The sequence below is a fragment of the Crotalus tigris genome, unplaced genomic scaffold (genome assembly GCF_016545835.1).
Source record: "Crotalus tigris isolate CLP2741 ecotype Arizona unplaced genomic scaffold, ASM1654583v1 scf7180000019245.846064, whole genome shotgun sequence".
Classification (NCBI taxonomy): Eukaryota; Metazoa; Chordata; class Lepidosauria; order Squamata; family Viperidae; genus Crotalus; species Crotalus tigris.
Genome location: NW_024097453.1, coordinates 408,289 through 432,897, shown reverse-complemented (window position 1 = coordinate 432,897; position 24,609 = coordinate 408,289). Strand labels below are relative to the sequence as shown.

General features: G+C 35.7%; 1 protein-coding gene across 2 annotated transcripts; it reads left to right on the top strand.

Moving 5' to 3' along the window:
- On the top strand, nucleotides 1-24,609 carry DNAJB14 (DnaJ heat shock protein family (Hsp40) member B14). Of its 2 annotated transcripts, none has more exons than XM_039361290.1 (8): nucleotides 1-463; nucleotides 9,291-9,465; nucleotides 11,859-12,004; nucleotides 13,398-13,580; nucleotides 14,137-14,231; nucleotides 15,163-15,272; nucleotides 16,419-16,595; nucleotides 18,740-24,609. In XM_039361290.1, the coding sequence occupies exons 1-8, from the start codon at nucleotides 331-333 to the stop codon at nucleotides 18,777-18,779; spliced, it is 1,059 nt and encodes a 352-aa protein (XP_039217224.1). In that variant the 5' UTR covers nucleotides 1-330; the 3' UTR covers nucleotides 18,780-24,609. The 2 variants fall into 2 exon arrangements, with proteins under 2 accessions (XP_039217224.1, XP_039217223.1); XM_039361289.1 differs by having other exon boundaries at nucleotides 3-463; nucleotides 16,419-16,591.

Here is a 24,609-nt window from a genome sequence, read left to right as displayed (position 1 = left end):
GACAGCTCCGCTACCGGCTGCAGAACTTCCCGGAAGCGAGAGGAGCAGAAGCGGCTCTGCTATTTGTCGGCCTAGACTCTTCGGGGTCTCAGGCGCGACGTTTGTGGAAACTGGGTCCTTGGCGAAGGGAGGACGATGTACCGGAAGAGCGCCGGCGGCAGCGGCCTAAAGTAAGTCTAAGGCCGTGCGAGCGAAGTCGTCGTCGCCGCCGCCGAGTCAGCCCCGGCGCCCGGTTCCCTCGGCGCCCGTCCGGCTGGCCCCGCAGCTCTGGCCCCGTCAGGCTCCTTTTCTCTGCGCTGCGGCGGGCGGAGGCGGCGGAAAGAAAAGCCTATGGAAGGGAACCGGGACGAGGCGGAAAAATGCATCGGAATCGCACGAGAGGCCCTGGAAACCGGGAACCGGGAACGGGCGCTGCGCTTCCTCAGTAAGGCCCAGAAGCTCTATCCGACGGAGACCGCCAAGGGTAAGCACAGGTCGCCCTTAGGCCAGCGGGGAGCTGGTAGAAGCCAGCCCTGCGCCCTTTCCTTGCAGAGCATCCCGCTGCTTGAGACACGTCAGTCTCGGTTAAGAGATGGCCCGAGGCCTCTCGCTCGCTCTCTCTCCCTGGGTGCCTTGGCTTGGGCTCTTTACACCAGATGAGAGAGAGAGAGAGCAAGAAGCAAGCAGAAGCTTCCGGTGGGTGCTTTCATCAGTATCGGTCGGGGCTCTTTAACAAGGTTCTTAGATAAGCTCTGGTATGTTGACTAACCCACATTCAACCCCCTAAGCTGTAAATGTCCTAAAAGCAACATCTTGGCTTGTTCATGCAATACTGTAAGCCAAAATCAGATCATATTATGGTTTAATGAGATATATAACTCAGCTTTGTTATCATTGCCACTCAGAGTGCTTATATAGAACATTACATCTTGGTCTGCTTATTTACCACCTATTCTGAGAAGGATTTGGATCATTGAGGATGGCAAGTGCATTTGTTTGAGAAACCAATCCTGATAACACTAATACATTCAATAAATTATTTTAATAGTGGCTAGTGTGACCTTGCGAGATAGCTGTAGATTTTATTCCAGAAAGTTCTTTAGAGCATAGTGACTGGTTGAGACTCTTTAAAGCAGCTGTATCTTTTCCCAGGATTTCATAATTGAGTTGTACATGGGTATTTTCTTTATGATCCCACGTGCTCCAAAGCACATTTTAAAAACTGAATTCAAACAATTTCTATCCCAAAGGGAGAGGTAGGCTGAGACAGCTGTTTATCTTAGATTGCATAGTAAATTCGCATTTGAACTAGGTATTCCCTTGTGAAGATTCTGTCATGTGATATATCATAATTTACATACAAACTCATTATGGTATTCCCGTCTGAGATAAGGAAAGTTATGAAAGAGCAAACAATTTTTCCTTGTACTGTGGCCAGATACCATTTCAACACCCCCATTTAAAGTCCTCATCTTCCTGTCTACCCATTTACTCTTATTCATAAATTTATATCCTAAATGTATTTGTATATTTGTATTTATCTTATAATTGGTAGAATGGAGGCCCAAAGCTCTTATTGGCTTATAAAATAATCTTCAGTTTAGAGATCCTAGCTTGCCTAAAGTAGCGTGAGCTTGGGGGTTAAACTTGACTTTGGTTGCAATTGTGGCATATTGACCAAAATGTGCCAAAACTATCTTGGATAGTTAATATTGATAATATCAAAATTATCCTGATATTAGCAAAGAATGCTACATTAACAAGGACAATGGTAACCTAACAAAGACAGTTTGTTAGTTAATTAGTGGTGTGTGTTTTATGAGCCCATAAAATTTGGGTAATCTAACTAAACCATAGTATTTATTATTAGATTTATATTGCACCTTTATTTTATACAACTTAAGATGGTGTACATAGTGCTCCCACCTCCGGTTATCCCACAGAAACAGTTCTGTAACTGGCACAAAAAGTCAGCCAGTTGGCATAAGAAAGGACTAAAATTCACATTCCCCAGCTTCTAGTTTAACATTTTAACTACTAAAGCAAACAATTCAATTGATTAAATTAACTGTGGATAGCTATTTCATGTGAGCATAACCACTAATGTAATGAAATGTGCAACCTCATCAGTATTCAGTGAACCATGCTTATGGGTAAATACCGTACTCTAATGTTCTTGCAACTTTCTTATTTTCCACCCTCCTATGAGAAGATGACTAGTCCTACAGCCTTGTAGTAGTCTTTCTTGGTTTTAATTTTTACATAACTCACTGTCCTCTGTTCTTCCATTCCCTTGGCCAATATGGTTTTGTTGACAAAATCTTATAAATGTAGCCATGATTACTTTAGATACAATAAAGAGAAATCTGCACTCAGGATGGCATTAAAATTGGTTAAGAGGTTTCATGTTTTTTATGTATTTGGCAGAGGTGAATGGTAAAGTGTAGTGATATTTAGGTGTTCAAAGTACCCATGAATGTGAGATAGTTACAGCAAGATAGCCTAAGTTTTATGTACATGTTTATTTCAATATTTCACATTTATTGGTCATGGAAAAGGAAAACAGAAAGCAGCGAAGCAGAGTTCCACGTGTGTGAAGCATGTCTTTGGTAGCCCTAATGCTGGAAAGTTTATTCTTTTAAAATAGGAACTTAAGTGTTTAAGATACTGTATATGTTCAGTGTGGTTGTAGAATTACAGTTTCCCACTTTTCCTTGCTGATGCTCCATCCTATTTTCTATTTTCCTGGTTTATTACTGATTTATTTCTAATTTCCTATCTGCTGAACCTTCACTATTGGCTTTCTAGTCTTCAAGTCAGTTTCAAACTATTATTAGAAACATTTTTAGAGAATAGCATGATTTGTAATATAAATAGGCTGTGGGATATTGGCTGAATAGATGAAATGCAGAAGTACAATATATGAAAAAAATATTATTTATTCAGTTTGTGCAACCACCATCAATGTATGAATCTGTGTGGGTAACAATGAATAAATCAAGATTAAAAACATAACAACAAATAATATACTATATACAGCAACTGAGATAAAAATCCATCCAATACAACAAAACTATGATACAGGCTCGACCAAATATTCAAGAACCCAAGCTGGGTAGCAAAACCTTTTTCAAAACCTTATGAAAGGCCTCTAGGGTCAGAGCAAGTATAACCTCTCCAGAGGAATGATATTCCAGAGCAGAGGTCCCCAAACTTTTGGGCATCAGGGACCGGTTCTTTGGAGAGAGGTTTTTCCGAGGACCGGAGGGTGCATGGTTTGTGTGCTGCCTGCATCTCGCAGATGGGGCTTTGCTTGTTTGTACGGACCGGTTGCTGGCATGCCACGGCCCGGTACTGGTCCACAGACCGGGGATTGGGGATCCCTGTTCCAGAGGCCAGGTGACAAGACAGAAAAGGCTCTCTTCCTGGTTCCCACTGATACTATCGAATAGATGAAACCCAGAGCATGCCTCTCCTGCTGGATCCAACAAGACTGGTCAATATAACCGGGGAAAGGTGGTGTTATAAGTGACTCATTCCCATATCAAAAGAAATGTAAAGGAAGCAACTAACTCTTCCAACCAGAGTTGCCACTTGCTCTTCAAGCAGGAGCCATGAATCCAACCCTAACCCTTGTCACTGACCTCTAAATCAGGGATCTGCAACACCTGGGCCGTGAACTGGTACCAGTCCATGGCCTATTGGGAACCAAGACATGCAAACCACGGGCAAGCTTGTGAAACGTCATTTGCGCATGATGGGAGCTAGATTGTATGTGCGAAACTGTCTCCTCCCCCCGCTGTCAACATTGCTGCTGCCATTATGTGGAACAACATAGGTTGAGGACTGTTACTCTAATGACCCATTTAAGTAAGATACCTGATGTGGAATACTGTATGCTTGTTTCACTCATTTGATGCCATGTAGTTAAAGCCTCATAGTTAAAAAAAAACCTGAAGAAGCAGGTTAGATTTGAATTTTTGAATTTTCAAATGAACAAATTTGTTCAGGAATATTGTGGATGACTAAGTTATCTTTTGAAAGCACCTGTTTTAGCTTAACCTACAAGTTTTCTGTGATTGTCTTATTTTTTTATTTTGATTCATGAGGGATTGTTTATTTTTTCACAATGTTGCTTAAAGCCAATGACTCTGGCAACAACCATAGTGCAAATTGCAGTAAACTGAAATTGGGTCTTTAAACTAGATGTAAATCAGGGGTCTTCAAACTTGACCCTTTTATGACTTGTGGACTTCAACTCCCAGAATTCCTCAGCCAGCATGCCTGGTGTAAATGATCATAGCAGTGTTTCAGAGAAAAATCCAACTGCCATTAGATACTTTATTTTTACATCGTTCTGACTGATCATACAAGGACATTCTGCAAATAACAGTGCTGAACTGAATGGCATAACATGTTATATTAGCTTTGAAATAAATCCACATAGCTTTGATGTTTACAAATATATTAGGATCAGGTAAAATGGTGGAAGCTGAAGAACTCTAGGTGAGGAAAAACATGATGACAGAAGCCTGTAAATGGTTGGTAATTTCAGTTAATGATTCCTCACGTAAACAGCTGGTTTGCAATATGTATTTATGTTAAAAGCTAATGGGATTGCAGAAATTCTTTTTGTATCCCATATGGCCTTAGTCTCAGTAATATTTTCAAGCTCATTTGATTCAAAAAAAATTTTTGTTCTTGCTGTGCAAGGACTCGTACTCGCTTTTATCTTGAGATCCAACCTTGAAATGTAGGTCATTATAGACCAAGAAAATTTTATAAATTCAGCCAAACCCTAGCATAGTTCTATAATATAACATCCAAAGAAATGACTAAATTTGCAATTTCACAGTCAAGCAAATTCATCAACTGACAATTAAAGATTCATATAATTGTTGAAACACATCAAAGGCATCATAAAAGTAAAAAGGTTTATTAACATTTTCATTCTAGATATTGCTTAAAATGTATTATTCTTTTATGGTCTTTATTTGGCAAAGGGAAGGGAGAAAAGAGAATATAATGTATTAAGAAAAAATATTGGGTATGTTCCAGATATTCTCTTTTTTATTCTTAAATCATTATTTGGAGCTCCGAAAAATGTTTGAATTTAAAATAATAATTTCAATTCTGTTCATTTGATTTTTACTTTCTGAGCTGTTAATAAACATACTACAAACAGCAAGAGTTGTTTAAAACATGGAATAGCTAAAGTGAAATTTGGTTTAAATCAGTGGTTCTCAATCTTTAGAGACCGGCGACCCTGGTCATGAGCAGGCGGCGTGCATGCACGGTGGCGCCCCCTGCGTGGCACGCATGCACGGTGGTGGCCCTTGTGCAGCACGCATGCATGGCGCCCCCATGCGCCGCCCCTGTGCAGTGTGCATGCGCGGCGGCGCCCCCTGCGCCGGCTGAGAAAAAAATGGCGGATCGTGTTGTTTGGCGACCCCCGTGAAATGGTCGTTCGACCCCAAATGGGGTCGCGACCCACAGGTTGAGAACCGCTGGTTTAAATCGTCATGCATAGTATATGCTAAAACATATACTAGGAGCAGAAGACCAAGTTCTAGTTCACCATCTACCACAGTAGCTCACTGAATGTCTTTGGAGCAGTCAGTCTCTCTTATTTCACTCCACCTCACAGCTAGTCATTGTTTTCTAACTGTTTCTTCAAAGACTCTTTGAAATTACAGTGGTGTTGAAAAAGTATGTTTATGACCAGTCCTTGAACTTGAGGCTGTCACAACATCCCCATGTTCTCATAGAAATGATCGGAGCACTTGGCAACTAGAATGGCAACTTACAATCGTTGTAACACCCACCGTTATTTGCAACCTTCCCTACTTAGCTTCCCGCAAGCAAAGTCAATGCAGAAGCCAACAGTAAGTCGCAAGTCATGGTGATTTGCTTAAGAGCTGCAGCAGTCGTAAATTGGTCATGTGAAGTTTCAGTTAACAACCACTTGGCTTAGCATTGGAGTTGATAGTCCCAACTGAGGTCAGTAAGTGAGGACTAGCTTTTTCCTTCCTGGTGTTTTCCCTGCATTTTTTTTTAATCAGCTGAGTATTGATCTACTGTAGGGGTTCTCAACCTTGGCAACTTTAAGACTTGTGGACTTCAACTCCCAGAATTCCTCAGCCAGCTTCTGGGAGTTGAAGTCCACAAGTCTTAAAGTTGCCAAGGTTGAGAACCCCTGATCTACTGGTTGTGAGGGAAATTGACTAATCAGCTTGCTGCCCAAGCTTGACTGTGGGCTGAGAGAGACTGACTGGCCCAAAGTTACCCAGGCAGCTTTTATGCCTAAGCCAGGATTAGAACTCATAGTCTTTTGATTTGTAGTCTGATGCCTTAACCCCTAGATCCAAGTGAGGACTACCTGTGTGAAGAAAAGTAAAAGAGTGCCATCTTGAACCCTGGTATAAACAGAATGGTATATCAGGGAATCAACCAAATAAATAAGCAAACTATTAATTGCATACTGTGTGAATGGATGAATAAAAATATTAAGGGATGCCTTAGGTTGACAAGAAGAGGAATTCATCATGTGCTAAATGTATTCGATAAGCTGTTAATCGTATGAAGTTCAGGATATAGCAGTAGATTGTATCTTAATCTTTTTACTAAAACAAGAAACGGTTTACAATTAATATATTTTAAATTGGGAATGTTAAGACAATTGCCAAATAGTTCATTAGTTCAGAAATATCCTTGTATAGATAATACTTTGGTTTTTTAGTTCCATCATGTTAACACCTCAATAGCAAGCATAGAAATGTAAATGTTTCATTTAGTTCATTAAAAATTGTATAACTGCATTGGCTACCCCAGGGATATGTGATTAAATTAAATAACTTCATTATCTCAAATTTCATTCATATATGCATTGTTCATGTTTACACAAGTCTGTTAATATTAAAATACATTATAATTAAACTCTAATTGGTATATAGCACAGATTTTTCTAATTATCCTTGGTTTTCTTTTATTACCATCCTAATTTAAACTTACTAACTTAACAACTGTAGTGACTCACTTAACAACCATGGCAAGAAAATTCGTAAAATGGAGCAAAACTCACCTCACAAATTCTTCACAGTAACAGAAATGTTGGGCTCAATTGTAGTCGTAAGTTGAGGACTACCTGTATACACTTACTTATACAGTGGGGCAAAAAAGTATTTAGTCAGCCACCAATTGTGTAAGTTCTCCCACTTAAAAAGATGAGAGAGGCCTGTAATTGTCATCATAGGTAGACCACAACTGTGAGAGACAAAATGAGAAAACAAATCCAGACAATCACATTGTCTGATTTGGAAAGAATTTATTTGCAAATTATGGTGGAAAATAAGTATTTGGTCACCTACAAACAAGCAAGATTTCTGGCTCTCACAGACCTGTAACTTCTTCTTTAAGAGGCTCCTCTGTCCTCCACTCATTACCTGTATTAATGGCAACTGTTTGAACTTGTTATCAGTATAAAAGACACCTGTCCACAACCTCAAACTGCAAACTCCACTATGGTAAAGAGCTGTCGAAGGACACCAGAAACAAAATTGTAGACCTGCACCAGGCTGGGAAGACTGAATCTACAATAGGCAAGCAGCTTGGTGTGAAGAAATCAACTGTGGGAGCAATAATTAGAAAATGGAAGACATAAAAGACCACTGATAATCTCCCTCGATCTGGGGCTCCACACAAGATCTCACCCCATGGGGTCAACATGATCACAAGAACGGTGAGCAAAAATCCCAGAACCACATGGGGGGGACCTAGTGAATGACCTACAGAGAGCTGGGACCAACGTAACAAAGGCAACCATCAGTAACACACTACGCTGCCAGGGACTCAGATCCTGCAGTGCCAGACGTGTCCTCCTGCTTAAGCCAGTACATGTCCGGGCCCGTCTGAAGTTTGCTAGAGAGCATTTGGATGATCCAGAGGAGGATTGGGAGAATGTCCTATGGTCAGATGAAACCAAAGTAGAACTGTTTGGTAGAAACTCAACATGTTGTGTTTGGAGGAGAGAGAATGCTGAGTTGCATACAAAGAACACCATACCTCTGTGAAGCATGGGGGTGGCAACATCATGCTTTGGGGCTGTTTCTCTGCAAAGGGACCAGGACGACTGATCTGTGTACAGGAAAGAATGAATGGGGCCATGTATCGTGAGATTTTGAGTGCAAACCTCCTTCCATCAGCAAGGGCATTGAAGATGAAATGTCTTTCAGCATGACAATGATCCCAAACACACCGCCCGGGCAACGAAGGAGTGGCTTCGTAAGAAGCATTTGAAGGTCCTGGAGTGGCCTAGCCGGTCTTCAGATCTCAACCCCATAGAAAACCTTTGGAGGGAGTTGAAAGTCCGTGTTGCCCAGCGACAGCCCCAAAACATCACTGCTCTAAAGGAGATCTGCATGAAGGAATGGGCCAACATACCAGCAACAGTGTGTGCCAACCTTGTGAAGACTTACAGAAAACGTTTGACCATTGCCAACAAAGGATATATAACAAAGTATTGAGATGAACTTTTGATATTGACCAAATACTTATTTTCCACCATAATTTGCAAATAAATTCTTTCCAAATCAGACAATGTCATTGTCTGGATTTGTTTTCTCATTTTATCTCTCATAGGTCTACCTATGATGACAATTACAGGCCTCTCTCATCTTTTTAAGTGGAAGAACTTGCACAATTGGTGGCTGACTAAATACTTTTTTGCCCCACTGTATATGAAAAACTTCTCAAGCATTCCGTCTCTCAGAATTTCTAGCTTGATGAATATGGGCTGCTTTTACATATATTGTTTATATTTAATATGCTTTTTATTTTTCAATAATAAATTATCACATACCTTTTACAGTGATCTACATTGTATTAAACGATTGTACAACCATTTAGGTATAAAATTTTACAAATAAATGTCTGCAAGATAATTGGCAGTGCCTACTTTTATTGTAAGTGAAGAGGCTGATATTCTTCGCTGTTTCTTTCAAGAATGTGTAAGCGTACAAATCTATGCATGCTTACTCAGGGGATAAACTCATTGTACTCAGTGATAATTACTTTTGGGTAAATATAGACTTGTGCTAGCAAAAGCAAGTACTATAATTAGGTAAAAGTCAGATTTTTTTTTAATGTATGTCTCTATGTTACTAAAGATTGGAGCAGAAAACTTCATTCTTATAAATAGTGTACAGTGCTATTTATACAAATACTTGACGTTTATATCTTCTCTTAGAAGAATATTGAACTGGCATAAGTCATGGAAATATCTGAATATTTTATTTGCACTTTTTTCTCTTTAGTATTATTGGAGGCAATTATGAAGAATGGGAGTACAGCTGGAAATGGTACTCACTGTCGAAAACCAGCAAATAAAAATGATAAAAGTAAAATTAACAACATGAAGGACAACAGTGCATCTGCTGCAGGTGAAGTTGGGAAGACTTACACCAAGGAGCAAATTGAAGGAGTACAAAGGTATTGATTGCTCTATAACACTTCATCTAAAAATGCTAGTGCAATGCTGCCTATAGGTAATTTAAAAAGTACCCGATTGCAGCCTGTGTCGCTGTGTTTTCAGGAGGTTGGTATAAATCAAGATACTGTGCTGTTTTTAAGTCAGTGCTTTGGGGAAAAACTTTTATCACCTAAATCAATGGTTCTCAACCTTTCTAATGCCGCGACCCCATAATACAGTTCCCCATGTTGTGGTGACCCCCCAACCACTTATATATCACCGGGTGCCAGGGCCGTGGCCAAAGAAAAGGGGGAAAAAATGGTGGAGAGCCTTGTTTGGCGACCCCCGTGAAATGGTCGTTCGACCCCAAATGGGGTCCCGACCCACAGGTTGAGAACCACTGACCTAAATGCTCCTATGCATGACTTAATTTCATGAATTCACCTTTTGAACAGACTCATGTCGTTTGACAAACTAATAATAAAGTGTCTTGGTAATATCAAATAAAGCCTGATACAATTTGGAATAGTTTACTTGTCACTAGAGCTTTTGTTTGCATTATAAACAAATTGTGCATTTACAATACATATATCAATATGTTGAATGGTTTCTTACATTGAAGACTTTATTTTGAACATACATATTTCATAATTATGGATATATGTTATTTCATTTTTTGTATATTCTACTAAGTTTTGTTTATAATCACATTAGTACAGCTTTATCTGAAACTGAACTAGGACAAATTGTTTATACTTTTAAGTAAGCTATTTTTTGATCTTCTTCACATCTATCCTTCGGAGTATTTCTGCATTTCTGCATTCAAAAGGAGGTAGGCATGTATGGGATAACATTTGTAAAGTAAAAAATAAGCAGAATGCAATTAAATTATAGGTGCTAAGAAAGTTAATGATGAAGGGCATTCAAAAGTGTGCTTTAAATTATTTTATTGTACACTAGCTACATGTTTGTTCCTTTTTCAACAAGTTTAGGGAAATTATGTTTTTTACTACAATGATTTTAATGTCAGAGCAACCCGGAATAATATGGTAGTAAGCAGAATGAAGTTATCCAGTGAGTTTTGTAACTGAGTAGGAATTTTACATTACCTTTATCAATGTAAGGTAATCTAACACTGTTTATTGTCACATCAACATTGGTTTGTCTTGTTTTCAAGCAGAAAATATTTTAAAGATATTCCAACAATACATGGAACAATACATGCTCAGTCTCTGAATGGTAAGAAATGTAAGAGAAAATAGGGCAGCTGATCAATTCGTGTGCCTGAGTTTAGCCATTTTGCTCTCCTCCCTTCTAATAATGTGTTGGTAGGCACAAATATAAGCACCCAACGTAGGCTTGTTTTCTTCTCCGTCTTCTGTGTCCTATACACAAGAGACAGTGCTCCCTTTCAGATTGTTGTAGCTCTTCAACTGAGTGTTGCTCAGTGACAAGTGGGAGCTGGGAAAGATGCAATAACTCTTTACTGATTGCATAAGTATTAAGCAGTTATGCAATGAGAGCAAAGGGCTGCTCATTTTGGTTGTGCAAAAGAAATCTGATAATATCATAGGAGCTAAGTTTCATTTGCAAACTTCTAAAAAATGAACTTAGTTTTCTAATAAAGAAAAAGCAACTTCACAACTAAATAGTAACGATTACAATTTTGCTCTGACTAATCCTAATCCATTGATTTTTTTTTTACGAATAAAGCAAAGTCTTTTTGTATTACAATAAGGTAAAAGTGCTCTTTCACTGAGGGAGAAGACATGAAACCTTTCCTTCTTAATTGTCTTCATTATTCTGGTCCATTCTTGAAAAGTAGTTGTGCTATCTATCCCTTAGGTACTCTTTTATTTTATAGTCTCTGGTGTTTGAAACATCTTTCTTAGTTGTTGCATCATTGACCTGATAATACTATAATTAATAATGAAGATTATACTAATAATATTGAAAATACAACTCATATAACTTGTCAAGTGACTGGATCTGGATGTGCCTGTTATTTTCTAGATGTGTTAGTAGTCTATCAAGAAAATAAATTATAAATATTAAACATATTTTTAGGTATGGGTTTAAATATTTGCAAGTCTTTGAAAAAAATAGAAATAGTAATTGTTTCCCAATCATTCTATCTGAATAAATCTTAACTTCTGAAAAGTGGTTTTCTTGTTAATCACAGCCACGTGCATCTCAGATATAAAGATTTGGTTGAAATCATAATGCCATAGATATCTGCCACGACATACCTGTTAAAATAAGCATGAAGTCTAAGATAAAAATATCAGCTCTAGAAACAGTAGGAAAGTTATGTAACCTTGAAAATTAAACAATAAGTTTCTCGCATTGTGTTTTGAGATTTAATGTGCATTATAGCTTGGTCTCTGAAGAATTGCTTCTTGTTATTCTGCAGCATAAAAAAATGTAAAAATTACTATGAGGTCCTTGGAGTGTCAAAAGATGCAGGTGAAGAAGACTTGAAGAAAGCTTACAGAAAGCTTGCTCTGAAGTTTCATCCTGACAAAAATCACGCACCAGGAGCAACGGAAGCTTTTAAAAGTAATATTTCATTATTCTTTTATAAGAAAATACTCCAAGGCAGAACTGACTATTGCTGGTGCTTTACTGATTAGGTTACTTATACATCTTTTTAAAGTAGGATATATCCAGAAATATATTCTAATGGCATTTTTTAAAAAATCTTGTGTGAGGATAAAAGCTCAATCCAATTTTTTTGTTTGCCCAAGATGGATGAGGCAATTGACCTGTAAATTCTTCTATGAGGAAAATTCAGTCAGCACCACTTACAGACAAGTACTCCTGTTTGTTTTCATTCTACTATTGGATACTTGATTCTAGCCAGCATACTCAATCTTTTCAAAGAAACTAGTCTGCTTGAGTTGGCAAAAGAAAATTAATTATAAGCTGTATGCTACTACATTTTAAGTTCTGAATACATGAATGAAATTTATCAAACCAGTTCTGTCAAAAGGTACATTCAAAGAAAATGCTGAAATGATAGCAGAAGAAAGACAAATAAGGTGGAGAAAATCAGCTTTGCACTTCTCGCTGATCACCTACTAAATCCAGAGTTCCCTCTGGAAATTGGAACAATACTTTGGAACCAAATAACACTAAATCTCTCAAAACAGTACTTTTAAGTTTTTAAACCAAATTTAGCTACACCTAAATCAGCCTCTCTAGTTGTTCTAATTGGTAAACAAGATCTAATATAACTTTGCACATCTCAGGAAGAATGCTTTTTGAAGACAAAAATATCTTAGGAATTCTAGGTTTATAGAATATTTAAATTAAATAGCAAAATGTGATCAGATATGGCAAGAAAATCTATCCATCACCTTCCTTCCAAAGAAAAGCTTTTCAAAAATTAGTTTGTTATATCTCAGGAAAGATTAACACTTCATTTGTATGGTGATTCTTTCTGACTTTCATTACTGGTATTTACTTTTGGCATCTTATGAAACTTACCACATTTTCCAGAATAGTGTGCAGAAAATAAACATAAAAGCAATTTAAATAAAAAGAGTTGAGTGTAAGTTTAAACAATATAAAATTGTTACAAAATAGAACTTCCATCATCTCAAGAATTTTTGTACACTTTACAAAACTAAGCCCTTCAGGCTATGCACATTTTTAGAAATAGATAACAGGAATGGTGATAACATTGCAGCAACTTTTTATTGGGGGGTGGGGTTCCCCAATTCCTAAAAGGCCGAAATATAGTATGCAGCAAATCACACACTGCATTTTCAACAGCATGGTTGTTGCGATGTGTGGAAAAGGATATTGCAAATCATGCTATATTTAATTTTTGCTTTCTGATATAAACATATTCATTTTTTACACTTTGAGTTGCTGGACAGCAGTAGTCATATCTGTATTCATTTCAGATTTTTTCTTCCTTTTTTTTTCTTTTACATTTTCTTTTCAGAAATTGGCAACTCTTATGCTGTGTTAAGTAATCCAGAAAAACGCAAACAGTACGATCTTACAGGCAGCGAAGACCCCTGCAATCAACCAGGCAGTGGTAGATTTAATTTCCACAGGGGATGTGAAGCCGATATTACCCCAGAGGACCTCTTCAACATGTTCTTTGGAGGAGCCTTTCCAACAGGTCTGTTTAGCTGTTAAAAAACAACATTCAGACTTTTTTTTTTTGTCAGTCATAAAACTGATTAAATCTCTATCCTAAAATAGCATTCATTTGCAGCATCGTAACAAATTAATTAAATACTGTGTGTGTTAACATTATCAATTATAAAACTGCTCTAGGACAAAACTAGAGCAATTGAATTGCCTCATGCAAGGATGGGCAACTTTTTGATCAACCATAGAAATTGTACAATTGAGATTGAGAATTGCAGTGAGCAAGATTGTATGCAGAATGGATAAGGAAATGCCATACAGTTTAATGGCAACATTTTCAGGATTTTCTTCGCAATTAAGGGACAGAAGATAGCTTAAGGATTTTTTCTTTCTTTTTATGCTACAGTAAATCTATTTTAAGGTTTATGCTATATTTATTTATGTCTTCTACCCCTAAATAGCATCAAACAGATTTGTGCTTGAAGGGGGTTCTGCAGGTTGCCATTCCTAGATTCAAATGAAAGGTTTCTAAAACATTAATTTTGTATTTAAATTCTATCAACTCCATCTGGTTTTGTTTATAGGAAGTGTACATTCTTTTTCTAACGGACGGTCTGGATATAGTCACCATAATCAGCATCGTCATAGCGGACACGAAAGAGAAGAGGAAAGGGGTGATGTAAGTTTCTTCTGAATAACTATTTCCTCAGTCTAATCTGGGATGCCTTTCTGTATATTAAATTTTCTAAACTTTTTTTTTTAAAAAAGGCACGCCTGTAACATTTAATAAATGAATGTGCAAGTAAAAAATGAAATGCTAATAAATTTAATATAGTCTAATCTAAATGTTGGGTTCGTAGGTATAAAGCTCATGTGGGTGTCCCCCCCAAGCACCCCAGGCTGTAGGGAGGGAGGGAAGACTTCTGCTTAATACAGAGATTTGAAAAGGACATTTCTACTGCAGAACCATACCTTTCTTTAAACAATTCTTCAAAGATTTTATCTGATCACCTTAATATATTGCAGCCTGAAAAAAGCTGTAGAATTCTGGAATCTGGCTATTTAGTGATATGGGAAAACAATATTCGATCAGTTTCAAGCCATGATTTTGTAGATTGTTATTTGTACTGTTTTCTCAGTCTGGATCACATTAATTATGGGCATTAATAACAAAGGTTCTGATTTCAAAATTCCATTATGTCAAGGAAACTTAATGTTTCAAGTTCAGAAGACCTGCAAAATGGTCTAAATGGTGTTTTGAATTTGGAATTCCTTGAACTCAGAACACTTTACATATGTCTATTTGGCAAACTGGATTGTTGAAATTAGAACACATTTTAAGGAAGCCTATTTTAAAATACAGGGTAATGGATTTAAAACATTTATAAGTTACAGTTAAACAGTATTAAATTTAAAAATCGTGGATTATTAATAACACAAGATTTATTAAGATGCACATATTTCAGAAGCTTTAAAGAAAATTTATAGGGATCTGATACAGGTACACAGTTTCTGATTAGTTTTTGTGGGCTGGATAGATTCCTTTCAGTTTAAAAAAAAAAACCACATATCCGGCAGTTCTTTACATTGATTTCTGTTTTGTTTTCCAGGGGGGGTTCTCCATGTTCATTCAGTTGATGCCAATTATTGTGCTGATCCTTGTTTCTTTACTTAGCCAGTTGATGGTATCCAATCCTCCTTATTCCTTATATCCAAGATCGTAAGTAATAATACTTTTATAGTTATCTTTATTGCCCCTACTTCGTTAACAATCACTGTCTATAAATAATTCTCATTTATTTCTTGCATCTCTTTTTACCATTCTTGCCTTTTATTCCCTCTTGGGCCCTGTCCTTATAATAACAACTGGGTGAATATAGGATATTTAATTTTTGGTACTATATTTGATGAACCTGAAATGGATTGTGGTTCACAAAATATATTCATAAATACTTAAAAGTACACAAGACTCTTTGTTCATGTTTTGCAAAAGAGCAAATTTTCTGTAAAATTGCTATTTAAAAATCATTCTGTTGATTCTACATTGTTTGGTCTTGTTTATAGCAACTTTTTTTTTCTCTTATATGCATCAAATCAGTGTAATAACGCTATTTTGTAATAAGGAGAAATGCAATCTTTTCCTTTTGTACATTTCTGTAGATATTGATCTAAAAATCTGATACGACTAATTAAAAATCCAGGTCTACTCGGTAGTACTCTATGCATGGTATTGGTAGATAATGTACCTAAATAAATGTCTTGAGCATGAGAGGAAAAGTTACAGAAGACATTCTATGGTTTTGTTTTATTTTGTTTATCAATTTTACTAGCTAGGTGACTCTGGGTAGTTTATAGATAAAAGCTATAAAACTCACATGAAAAAACATGATTAAAAAAAGCAAAACCAAGTTTAAAAGGTGAAGGAGCATCTTCAAGCCACCAATCATACCTCCAAGGTTACATGCCACTCTTGTGTTAAAATCAAATGTTTTGATTTTTGGAATTGGAATTCCGGGGGATGGAAAAAAATTGTGAGAAATAATCAACTTTAGTTGAATCGTTTTAAACAAATGGTTTTCATATTTCGTATTTTTGATAGCCAAGTGTGTACTACTTGATTAATGTAATGATACATAACAGTAATTGGCAAATGTTGCCATATTAAAAGCTAGATTCCAGTTGCATGCTGAGATCGTGCCTCTGGCTTCATAATTATTGAGGCAGTGAATAAGGCAATATTAGTGGATTTCTGGATTTGCAACAATAATTATTTGCTTGGAAATTAAACAGTAAATGAATAACATACATTATAGATACTTTGAAGTATTCACCCATGCTGACAATTGATATGGAAATCTTTTTACAGGAGTTCAGGGCAGACAATCCAGATGCAGACAGAAAATCTGGGTGTGGTTTATTATGTCAACAAGGACTTTAAAAATGAATACAAAGGTCCAAATTTGCAAAAGGTGGAAAAGAGTGTGGAAGAAGACTATGTCTCAAATATTCGAAATAACTGTTGGAAAGAAAGACAACAAAGTAAGTTTTACAGCTGACATTAAACACTTTCTCAAACATAGCTAGAGTTATTGGCAAATTCCGTGAGCAATGCTGGAGGGGAACATCCCTTCAAATTATCCAGAATTCTCAGAGATTACAACAGCAGAATTCTTCCAGCACTACTTTTTGGTATTTTATATAAAACTAGAAGTTATATAAATTCCATGTATCAGTTACAAAATTTCCAATTCTATTTTACCTCAGTCACCATCCCTTCGTGATTCTCTTGGTTTGCCCTCCCCGCCTTTTTTCAAATATGGTATGAGGATAATAACGTTGAACCACTATTGATAGTTCTTATGTATATTATTAAACTAATTTATTGTAGAACTGCTTTCTGTTAATTTTTTTAATTTGGTTCTTTGAAAGTACTAGAATGCAAATGGAGTTAAAAGCTTTTGAGAAGGTCATGTAAACAATCATGTAAACTAGCAGTTCCTCTAAAGCAGCGGTTCTCAACCTATGGGTCGCGACCCCATTTGGGGTTGATCAACCATTTTTCGGGGGTCGCCAAAGAAGGCGATCCGCCATTTTCTCCCCTCAGGGGGCGGCGCCACACATGCGCGCCTCGCATGGGGGCGGCGCCACACATGCGTGCTGCGCATGGGGGCAATGCGTGCTGCGCATGGAGGTGATGTGTACATGCGCGCCACGCATGGGGTGGTGCGTGCATGCGCGCCGCGCATGGGGCGGAGCGTGCATGCGCGCCGCGCATGGGACAGCGGCCCCATGCGCGCAGTGCCGCGCATGCGCGGAACGTTTGTGTGACGGGGGTCGCCATCACACAAACGTTGAGAACCACTGCTCTAAAGCATTGTAACATAGCAGTGTTGGTGGCCAAGAAGCATTTTTCCTTGCTGCTATTGCATCCTTGCAGTCATTCTATAAACTTCTTCCGAGCAGCATAGCTTTTAACATTTTGGTAATTGTAAGAGTTCAGTGCTATTTTTTACTAGCATTTGTCATCATTCAGACAACATAGTGAATGCTGATGAAGAAAAGGATTTGTACAGAATCCCATTTGGTAGGAGTTTGATGAATGACATTTTTCTTCTAGATTGAAAATTATAGTCAAGATGCTTAGCCAAGCCTTACTAACCATTTTTGATTTGGCAATTCTATTTCCTCTCTTCATATACTCCCCAGGTAAAGACAGGGAAGTATGCACAAGACATATGTTTCTAATGAAGAGAAAACAAGCATGGTCCCATGCTGCTTAGGATGCACGATTCTGCAGCAATTCCCAATGAAACATTTGAACTTGATTCCAGTAGTAATACCAATTATCAATAGCAATAACTGATAGCATAAGCAAGTGGTTTATAAGCCACTTTCAAGCGTGGTTAAATAAAATTGGTTTTTTGGGTACCTTTCAGTTATAAGTTTAATCACTATGTGAGTTGTTATTTGCTAGGCAAGAAATTAGGAGGCTATAACCTTGTTAATATTTTGGTGCTGTACAGTTGAGGGTATCTTTTATATTCATCAATGGTTCAGAAAGTAGACTTGAATTTCTACTGATTTCTCTGCATTTATTTATCCTTTTTTGCAGAATTCTATCTTACTTTTTAAAATGCACATTTTAATAATTACATAAAATTATTGTATAAGGTCAACCAGAAGTTTCAGAAAACACCTATAGTAATTCTCTTTTATAGTTAATTCACTTGACTCAATGGAGATATAAACTGAAGTTCAGCTCAAGCAAATGGGTAGTTTCTGTATTCAGTTGAATAACTGATTCTGATAGATATGCAGAAATCCATATGTAAATTTGTATCTTAGTAGCAAATTTGTAAAAATATTTGTAAAGCAATACGTAGAAGGTTAAGGTCAAAGCAACATTTCCATTCTCCATAATTTGGATGGGCATCTTTTTCTCTGTCAGATCTGTACAAACTATATTTAATGGAATGATAATGTTTCCTTTCTTCATTTCTATTTTTAATGAAAACAGATATACAAATAGTTTGCATGTAAAAGTGAATAGATTATGAAGCAGAATAGACCCTTTGGATAAAAATCATCTTAGTTTTGTTACTTGGTAATATGTGGAAGAACCTAGACTGGGGGGGGGGTCTGTTTAAATTTGGTTTTCTGACATATTTTTTCCATTTATTTTTAAAGAAACCGATTTACTCTATGCAGCAAAAGTATATCGGGATGATCGCCTACGAAAGAAAGCAGAAGCTATTTCCATGGACAACTGCAAAGAGCTAGAACGATTAACCAGCATCTATCGAGGAGGATGAGCTAAATTTTTGACCTATATTGCTTGACGTACATGCTTTCTAAGAAAAATACTATTTCATCATGACAAGTGAAAAGGAGAGATGTAAAAAATTCACTCTGTAGCTATTTCCAAAAACCTTACCCTAAAGTTTCAATATTATTTAATAGCCTCTTTATGTAGTCTGAAATAAAGGACAAAGATGGTTTACATCATTGAATTGTTCTTTATATTTTACTCCCAAAACCTCTGTGAACTTTTCCACAAGAAAGAAAACATTTTGGACAAGCTGCTCCACTAGAGACGTAGAAGTAGTGGTTCTCTTATTATACTTGGCATGTAAATATATGTGAGACAATTACTTATATGTATATAAAATGTTTATGGACATCTGAAGGCATTTAGAATATTAAAAGTTTTAATAGGTGGAATACATAATATGACTACATTATTACTTATTCAGATGTCAGGTATATGGAACTAAAGAAATAGAGGTTTTAGGTTTCTTTTTTCATTTATTTTCTCCTCGTTAACAAAATTAAGATCTATGCTGGAAAAGAGAAATGTTGTATATTGAATGTACATGAGTTCCTAATAGCAGAATATTTTGGTGTTCCAAAAGAAATCAGTTAAGCAAAAGCTGCTTTTCAAACTCCTCAGTTTGATTTTTATTTTTTTAAAAATAATCATTCAATAATTTTGGAGTGTTTTTAACCAGCTCCAGGTCCTGTTTTGCTATCAGAAGTTGGTTAAGAAAGTTATTCTTAAAGTTCAGCCTTGTGCCTTTGTTTTGTGGTTACTTGGTTCACCTTATTTCTGAATTATTATCAATACTAATAGAAGCCATGGTCTTGTTCAAGGATGTGAGTTAAAATCATAATATATCTTCTTCAGGCCATATGTATATGAAGGGTAGAACTAATGATAAAAGTGATCTGCTTCTAAAGATCATATATGAAATATTGCTTATATAATCACTTTTGCCAGTTTAAATTTAATGTGATTTTGCAAGAATTAAAGACAAGACTTGGAATTTCAGAAATGAATTTGTATGTTTATAAGCTACCATATAATTAATATGGAAAAATATTTATTTTTATTAATTTGTATACTTTGTTCTAAGGGCAGCCAATGTGGGAAAGATTAGAAAGTAGCTTTCAAATGAATCAGCAGATCATTGTAATATAAAGATGCCATTTTTAATTGAAAGATGGTACTTCAGAATAATTTCATTGAAACAACTTGCATTGTGATCTGTTGCATATAAAGTTTAGTTTTGAAAACTTGTAATTTGTCATAGGTGGCGTTTAAATTGCTTAGTCTTGACTCATAAGGTCACACGAACAGTTTCATTATTGCTATGGAACAAAAGCCCAACCAATATGTGAAGGGCTTTTCTTTTAAACAGATAATTATAAAGCCACATTATTTCAGAACTATTTTAATAGTACTTCAACGTTTTTTGTAAAAAGAGAAAAATGTAAAATGAGTTTTGGATTTAAAAAAACGTTCTGGGAACATTCCCATCATAGCATTTTTAGTTAGCAAGTTTCTTTGTTGTTCTGAATTAATTTCAAAATGAAATTCAGTTATGAGCTTCACTGAAAAAAGCAAGCCTACTGTAATCTATTTTCCCTCATCTGCAATCAAATTGTTGAACAAATAGTATATATAAGATTCTGTCAAACTATTTTAGTTATGTCTTCAGTTTTATAGAGGAATAAACAATACAGATTCCCTGTAATTTTAGTTATCTATTTCATTAATGAATTTGATTTATTTTGAAGATCACTCAGGCTTCATAGAGTTGCAGAATTATTTTTTTAATCTTATGCTGAAATTACAGGTACCATTATCATTTTAAGTTCTATACGAACGCACCAGCGTTGGTCTCTGACCCTTCCTTATAGGAAGAAATGATAAAGGATAGAAATAGCAAAATAAAGTAATGGTAAATCAAATTTTTAAAATTTGAATATTCAAAATTTTGTAATTTGGTTCTAAAATCAATTTAGGTATCCCAACATCTCATAAATGATCATTTAATTCCAAGTAAATATGTTATTATGAATTCTATGTTTTCTGTAAATTAATGATTGCAAAAGTAGATAGTTTTATAACATCCACACATGATTATTTTTATTTGAATTTCACTGATATTGGAACAGCACAGAAGCCTAATTAAATGTTGTGTGATAAATTTGTGCAATAGCATGCTCAAAAATCATTAAGCAAACTTGGACAAATCAAGTAATCCAAAGTTAAATGCATTCATGATACAGGAATTTAACAGATTCTGCACAGAGATTTATGATTGAGACCTTAGTTGGCCAATAACGCGCATACACAGCTATTGAGAATGTCAGAGGGTGCTCTAGGAGCATTTTACATTTGTATAAGTCTCTGGCCAAGCAATCAGAGCCTGAACTGGGATAAACTGAAGCTCAAACTTGGGGGGAGGGGGAATGGAGGGATAAGAAAGCTTTCAAAACCTGAAGTTTAACCAGTAGGTAAGCTGAATGAAGATAAAAGAAACTTCTATGGTCATCAAAAATACTTGGTAACTTTCATTTGGTAGTTGATTTTCAAGATTTTCATTTAACATTTCCATAGTGAATCCATGGGCTTAGATCTAAAGGTGCATTTTCTCTAGGAAGTTGTATTTTAAAGTGACACTCCTCTTTATATTGATTCTCCTCACCTGCTGCACCTCATAATATACTTCATCTTAATCTCTTAAGAGCAGGTGTTTGGGAAATTGCTAGTAAGAGTAGTAGAAAGCCTGCTTGTTCAAATTGTGTCTCTTAATCCAAAGCCCAAGTAAAACTTGGTGAAATTAGTGGAACTTTTTCTCAAATAATATGTGAGTTTTGGATCTCCAAGGGTGAACTACTAGTTCATAACAGACTAATTAGCCCTATTAGTTTATATGCAAACAATATACTAGAATGTTTATACTTATGAATTGTATTTATCCCTCTGGTTAGGAATAAGGATATAGAAAATTATGTTGATTATTTGCATCATACCTTCCTTTAGGTTTCTAGAATTGGGATAATATTTGCTTTATATGAAATTGGTATATAATTAAGCTTCAACTTTCAAGAACATTTATTCTCCTAGAAGTATTTTCCTCTAGGATTAATAAGTGGAAAGCATATTAAATAGTATTAGTAATGATGGAAAACATGGACAGTATTTCACTTTAAACATAGCTTTCAACTATAATTTTAACCAGGATTTATAATGACATTTTACTAAAAGTTTTATCTTCATTATTAAGAAAGTCTGTTCTTTCACACTCCAATTTAATTGGACTATAACCTGATCGCTTTGCACTTTTTATTTTTAGTTGAAAATAGCCACAAGGGCTATAAATTTGATGACAGAATTTTGCCAGGTACAGAAGTGTTAAATCATTTCCATGAACACCCGAATCTCAATCTACTCGTTTTATTACCAAATCATGTTTTTAAGTTTTGGAAGAAAAAAAAGTGGTTTAGTTAAACAACAAAGGAAAAATAATTTTAAAAAGTCTTTCACCATCACAGCTATTCCAACCAAAGATGAAGCTTCTTTTGAATGAACAAAAAGTTGGAAGATATGTTTATAGTTCTCTTATAAATTTGTCCAGTTCTGTTTTCCGTACTACAGGTTACTTAAGTTTGGGACACTTGGTTAAGACATTTTTAATTCCTTTGGCCTAAATGTTTCATGAGTGGAAGGGTTACTGGCTTCTTTTAAGTTGCTTTGATATATTAAAAAAAAAATTGCAAGCTCTTTTTTCTTTCTTTAGAATGTCAGTTGGATACATTACAATCTCTGTTTCACTGCTTTAAACAGTGCAGTATACAACAGTTTCCAGTTTTCAAGGCATTAGGTATAACTACACCAGACAATGTGGTTATGATTTAATGAGCCATAATTCTTAACAAAGCCCAAATAGGCTTCCTCTGTTAAAAAATACAAAACTTTCTTATTAAAAATAATTTAAAACAAATATCAAAAGCTCTCTTCTAATATGGCAAGAAACAATCCATCAAAGTAAATGGAGCAATTGAGGGAAAATCATATCTAATAGGCAGATCTTGCAGTACAAGAATTATTTTCAAGAATAAAAATTCTATTAATAGCAACCTTACATGAAAGTTTAAGCATATTCTAAAACATGGATGATTGCTTTTTGTGAACACAAATCAACTGCTGAGGTTTCTGGATGGGCTTTTCCAAATCAGCCCCATGGAAATTAATACAGGTTGCTCTACAAAAGTGCCTAATAAATTAGGGCCCCAAAGATTCAGATTATCTATAGCCTATGTAATATTAATATTACAACAGCTTTTCTGATTTGCAAAATAACGGCATGCCTCTAGATAATATGCCAGCTTTGTTACAATTTTGATTTAAAAATTATATGCCTTACATTAAGGATTATGTTAAGGTTGCATATTTATATTTATTTATTTTTGTTAGCTTATGTGTTTTCTTTTCACTGCACCAAAGTCTTTTGGTTTGGGAACTGCTGCTCTTATAAATGACTATGTATGCATCTGTGTATTGCTGTATTTCCTAGCATCATACCTCTAACTTGTGATTGTATAATATTGTATGACTAAATATGTCCAGAGAGTAGCACAAGTAGTAGGGATTTGGATGTCATAACAAGAAAAAATGCCTGGAAATTGCCATTCCTTTTCTTTCCTTGATAATCTTGCCCACTTTCAATTGGGATACATTAGTTGAGAGGTGAGGTCTGAACCTTCACTGCAATGAGACTGTCTTGGCTTATGTCTTTGCTTCCACATAATGCATATAAGGAGACATGAGCAAAATTTGTTGATCACTTGCAAATAGAAAATTAAAAAACAGAAACTGCCTTAATGGTGGGTTGCTCACTGCAAAGGTTGTGTGCAAATTCATCAGTAAATATTAGCGATGCTCATAATGATAGTTTGCAATAAGAGCTTCTATCTATGGCTTCATATCATGTAATTAGCCAATTTTAGTGCTAGTTCAGGTTCTTCAGATATGTTCAAATGTCTGTACGTCTCTATATGGGAGGACATACTGGATGATATACAATCAGAACTAAGAACAAGTCCATTCTTTTTTCCGAAATTTCTGTCAAAATCTGTTCTAGACAAATTTCCTGGGGGAGATATTCATGTAGCACAGAGGAAGAAAAAAGTTTGGTTGTAGGAGCAAACCTCTGCTCATGAAAATTAAGATTTTACCCTCTAGTTCTTACAGAATCTGTTAATTAAAACCTGTGTGGATTTGCTTTTTTCTAAAAACTATACATATTTTCCATTTGAATAAAGTTAAATAATAGAGATGTCTTACCAACAGACATTTCTTAACTGTTTGCTAATCTTTCACAAAGCAATCTGATAACAACTACAGTTTGCTCATAAGTTTTTATAAAACTTGATTAAATATGCAAGTTTCAGTTGGCGGGGGCTCCGCGAGTATAAATTTATTGTCAAGTAAATACATTTAGAATTTGCTTGACCTGTTCTGTCTGCTTTAAAAATCTAAATGGACTTCAGTGTTAATTCTTGGAAGACCTGATAATGTTTAAAATTAAGCTTTAAAAATCTATCAAAGATGCCCAGTAACAAAAATCCTTTAAAATTTAGAATGGCATCTTACAAAAGAGATCTTATTTTATTTATCTGTACATTTATGGTTAGGAATAAACAAAATTTTAATTTGTAATGTACCTAATATCTGACTTATATCAAAATAAAACTATTTTCAGTGTGAA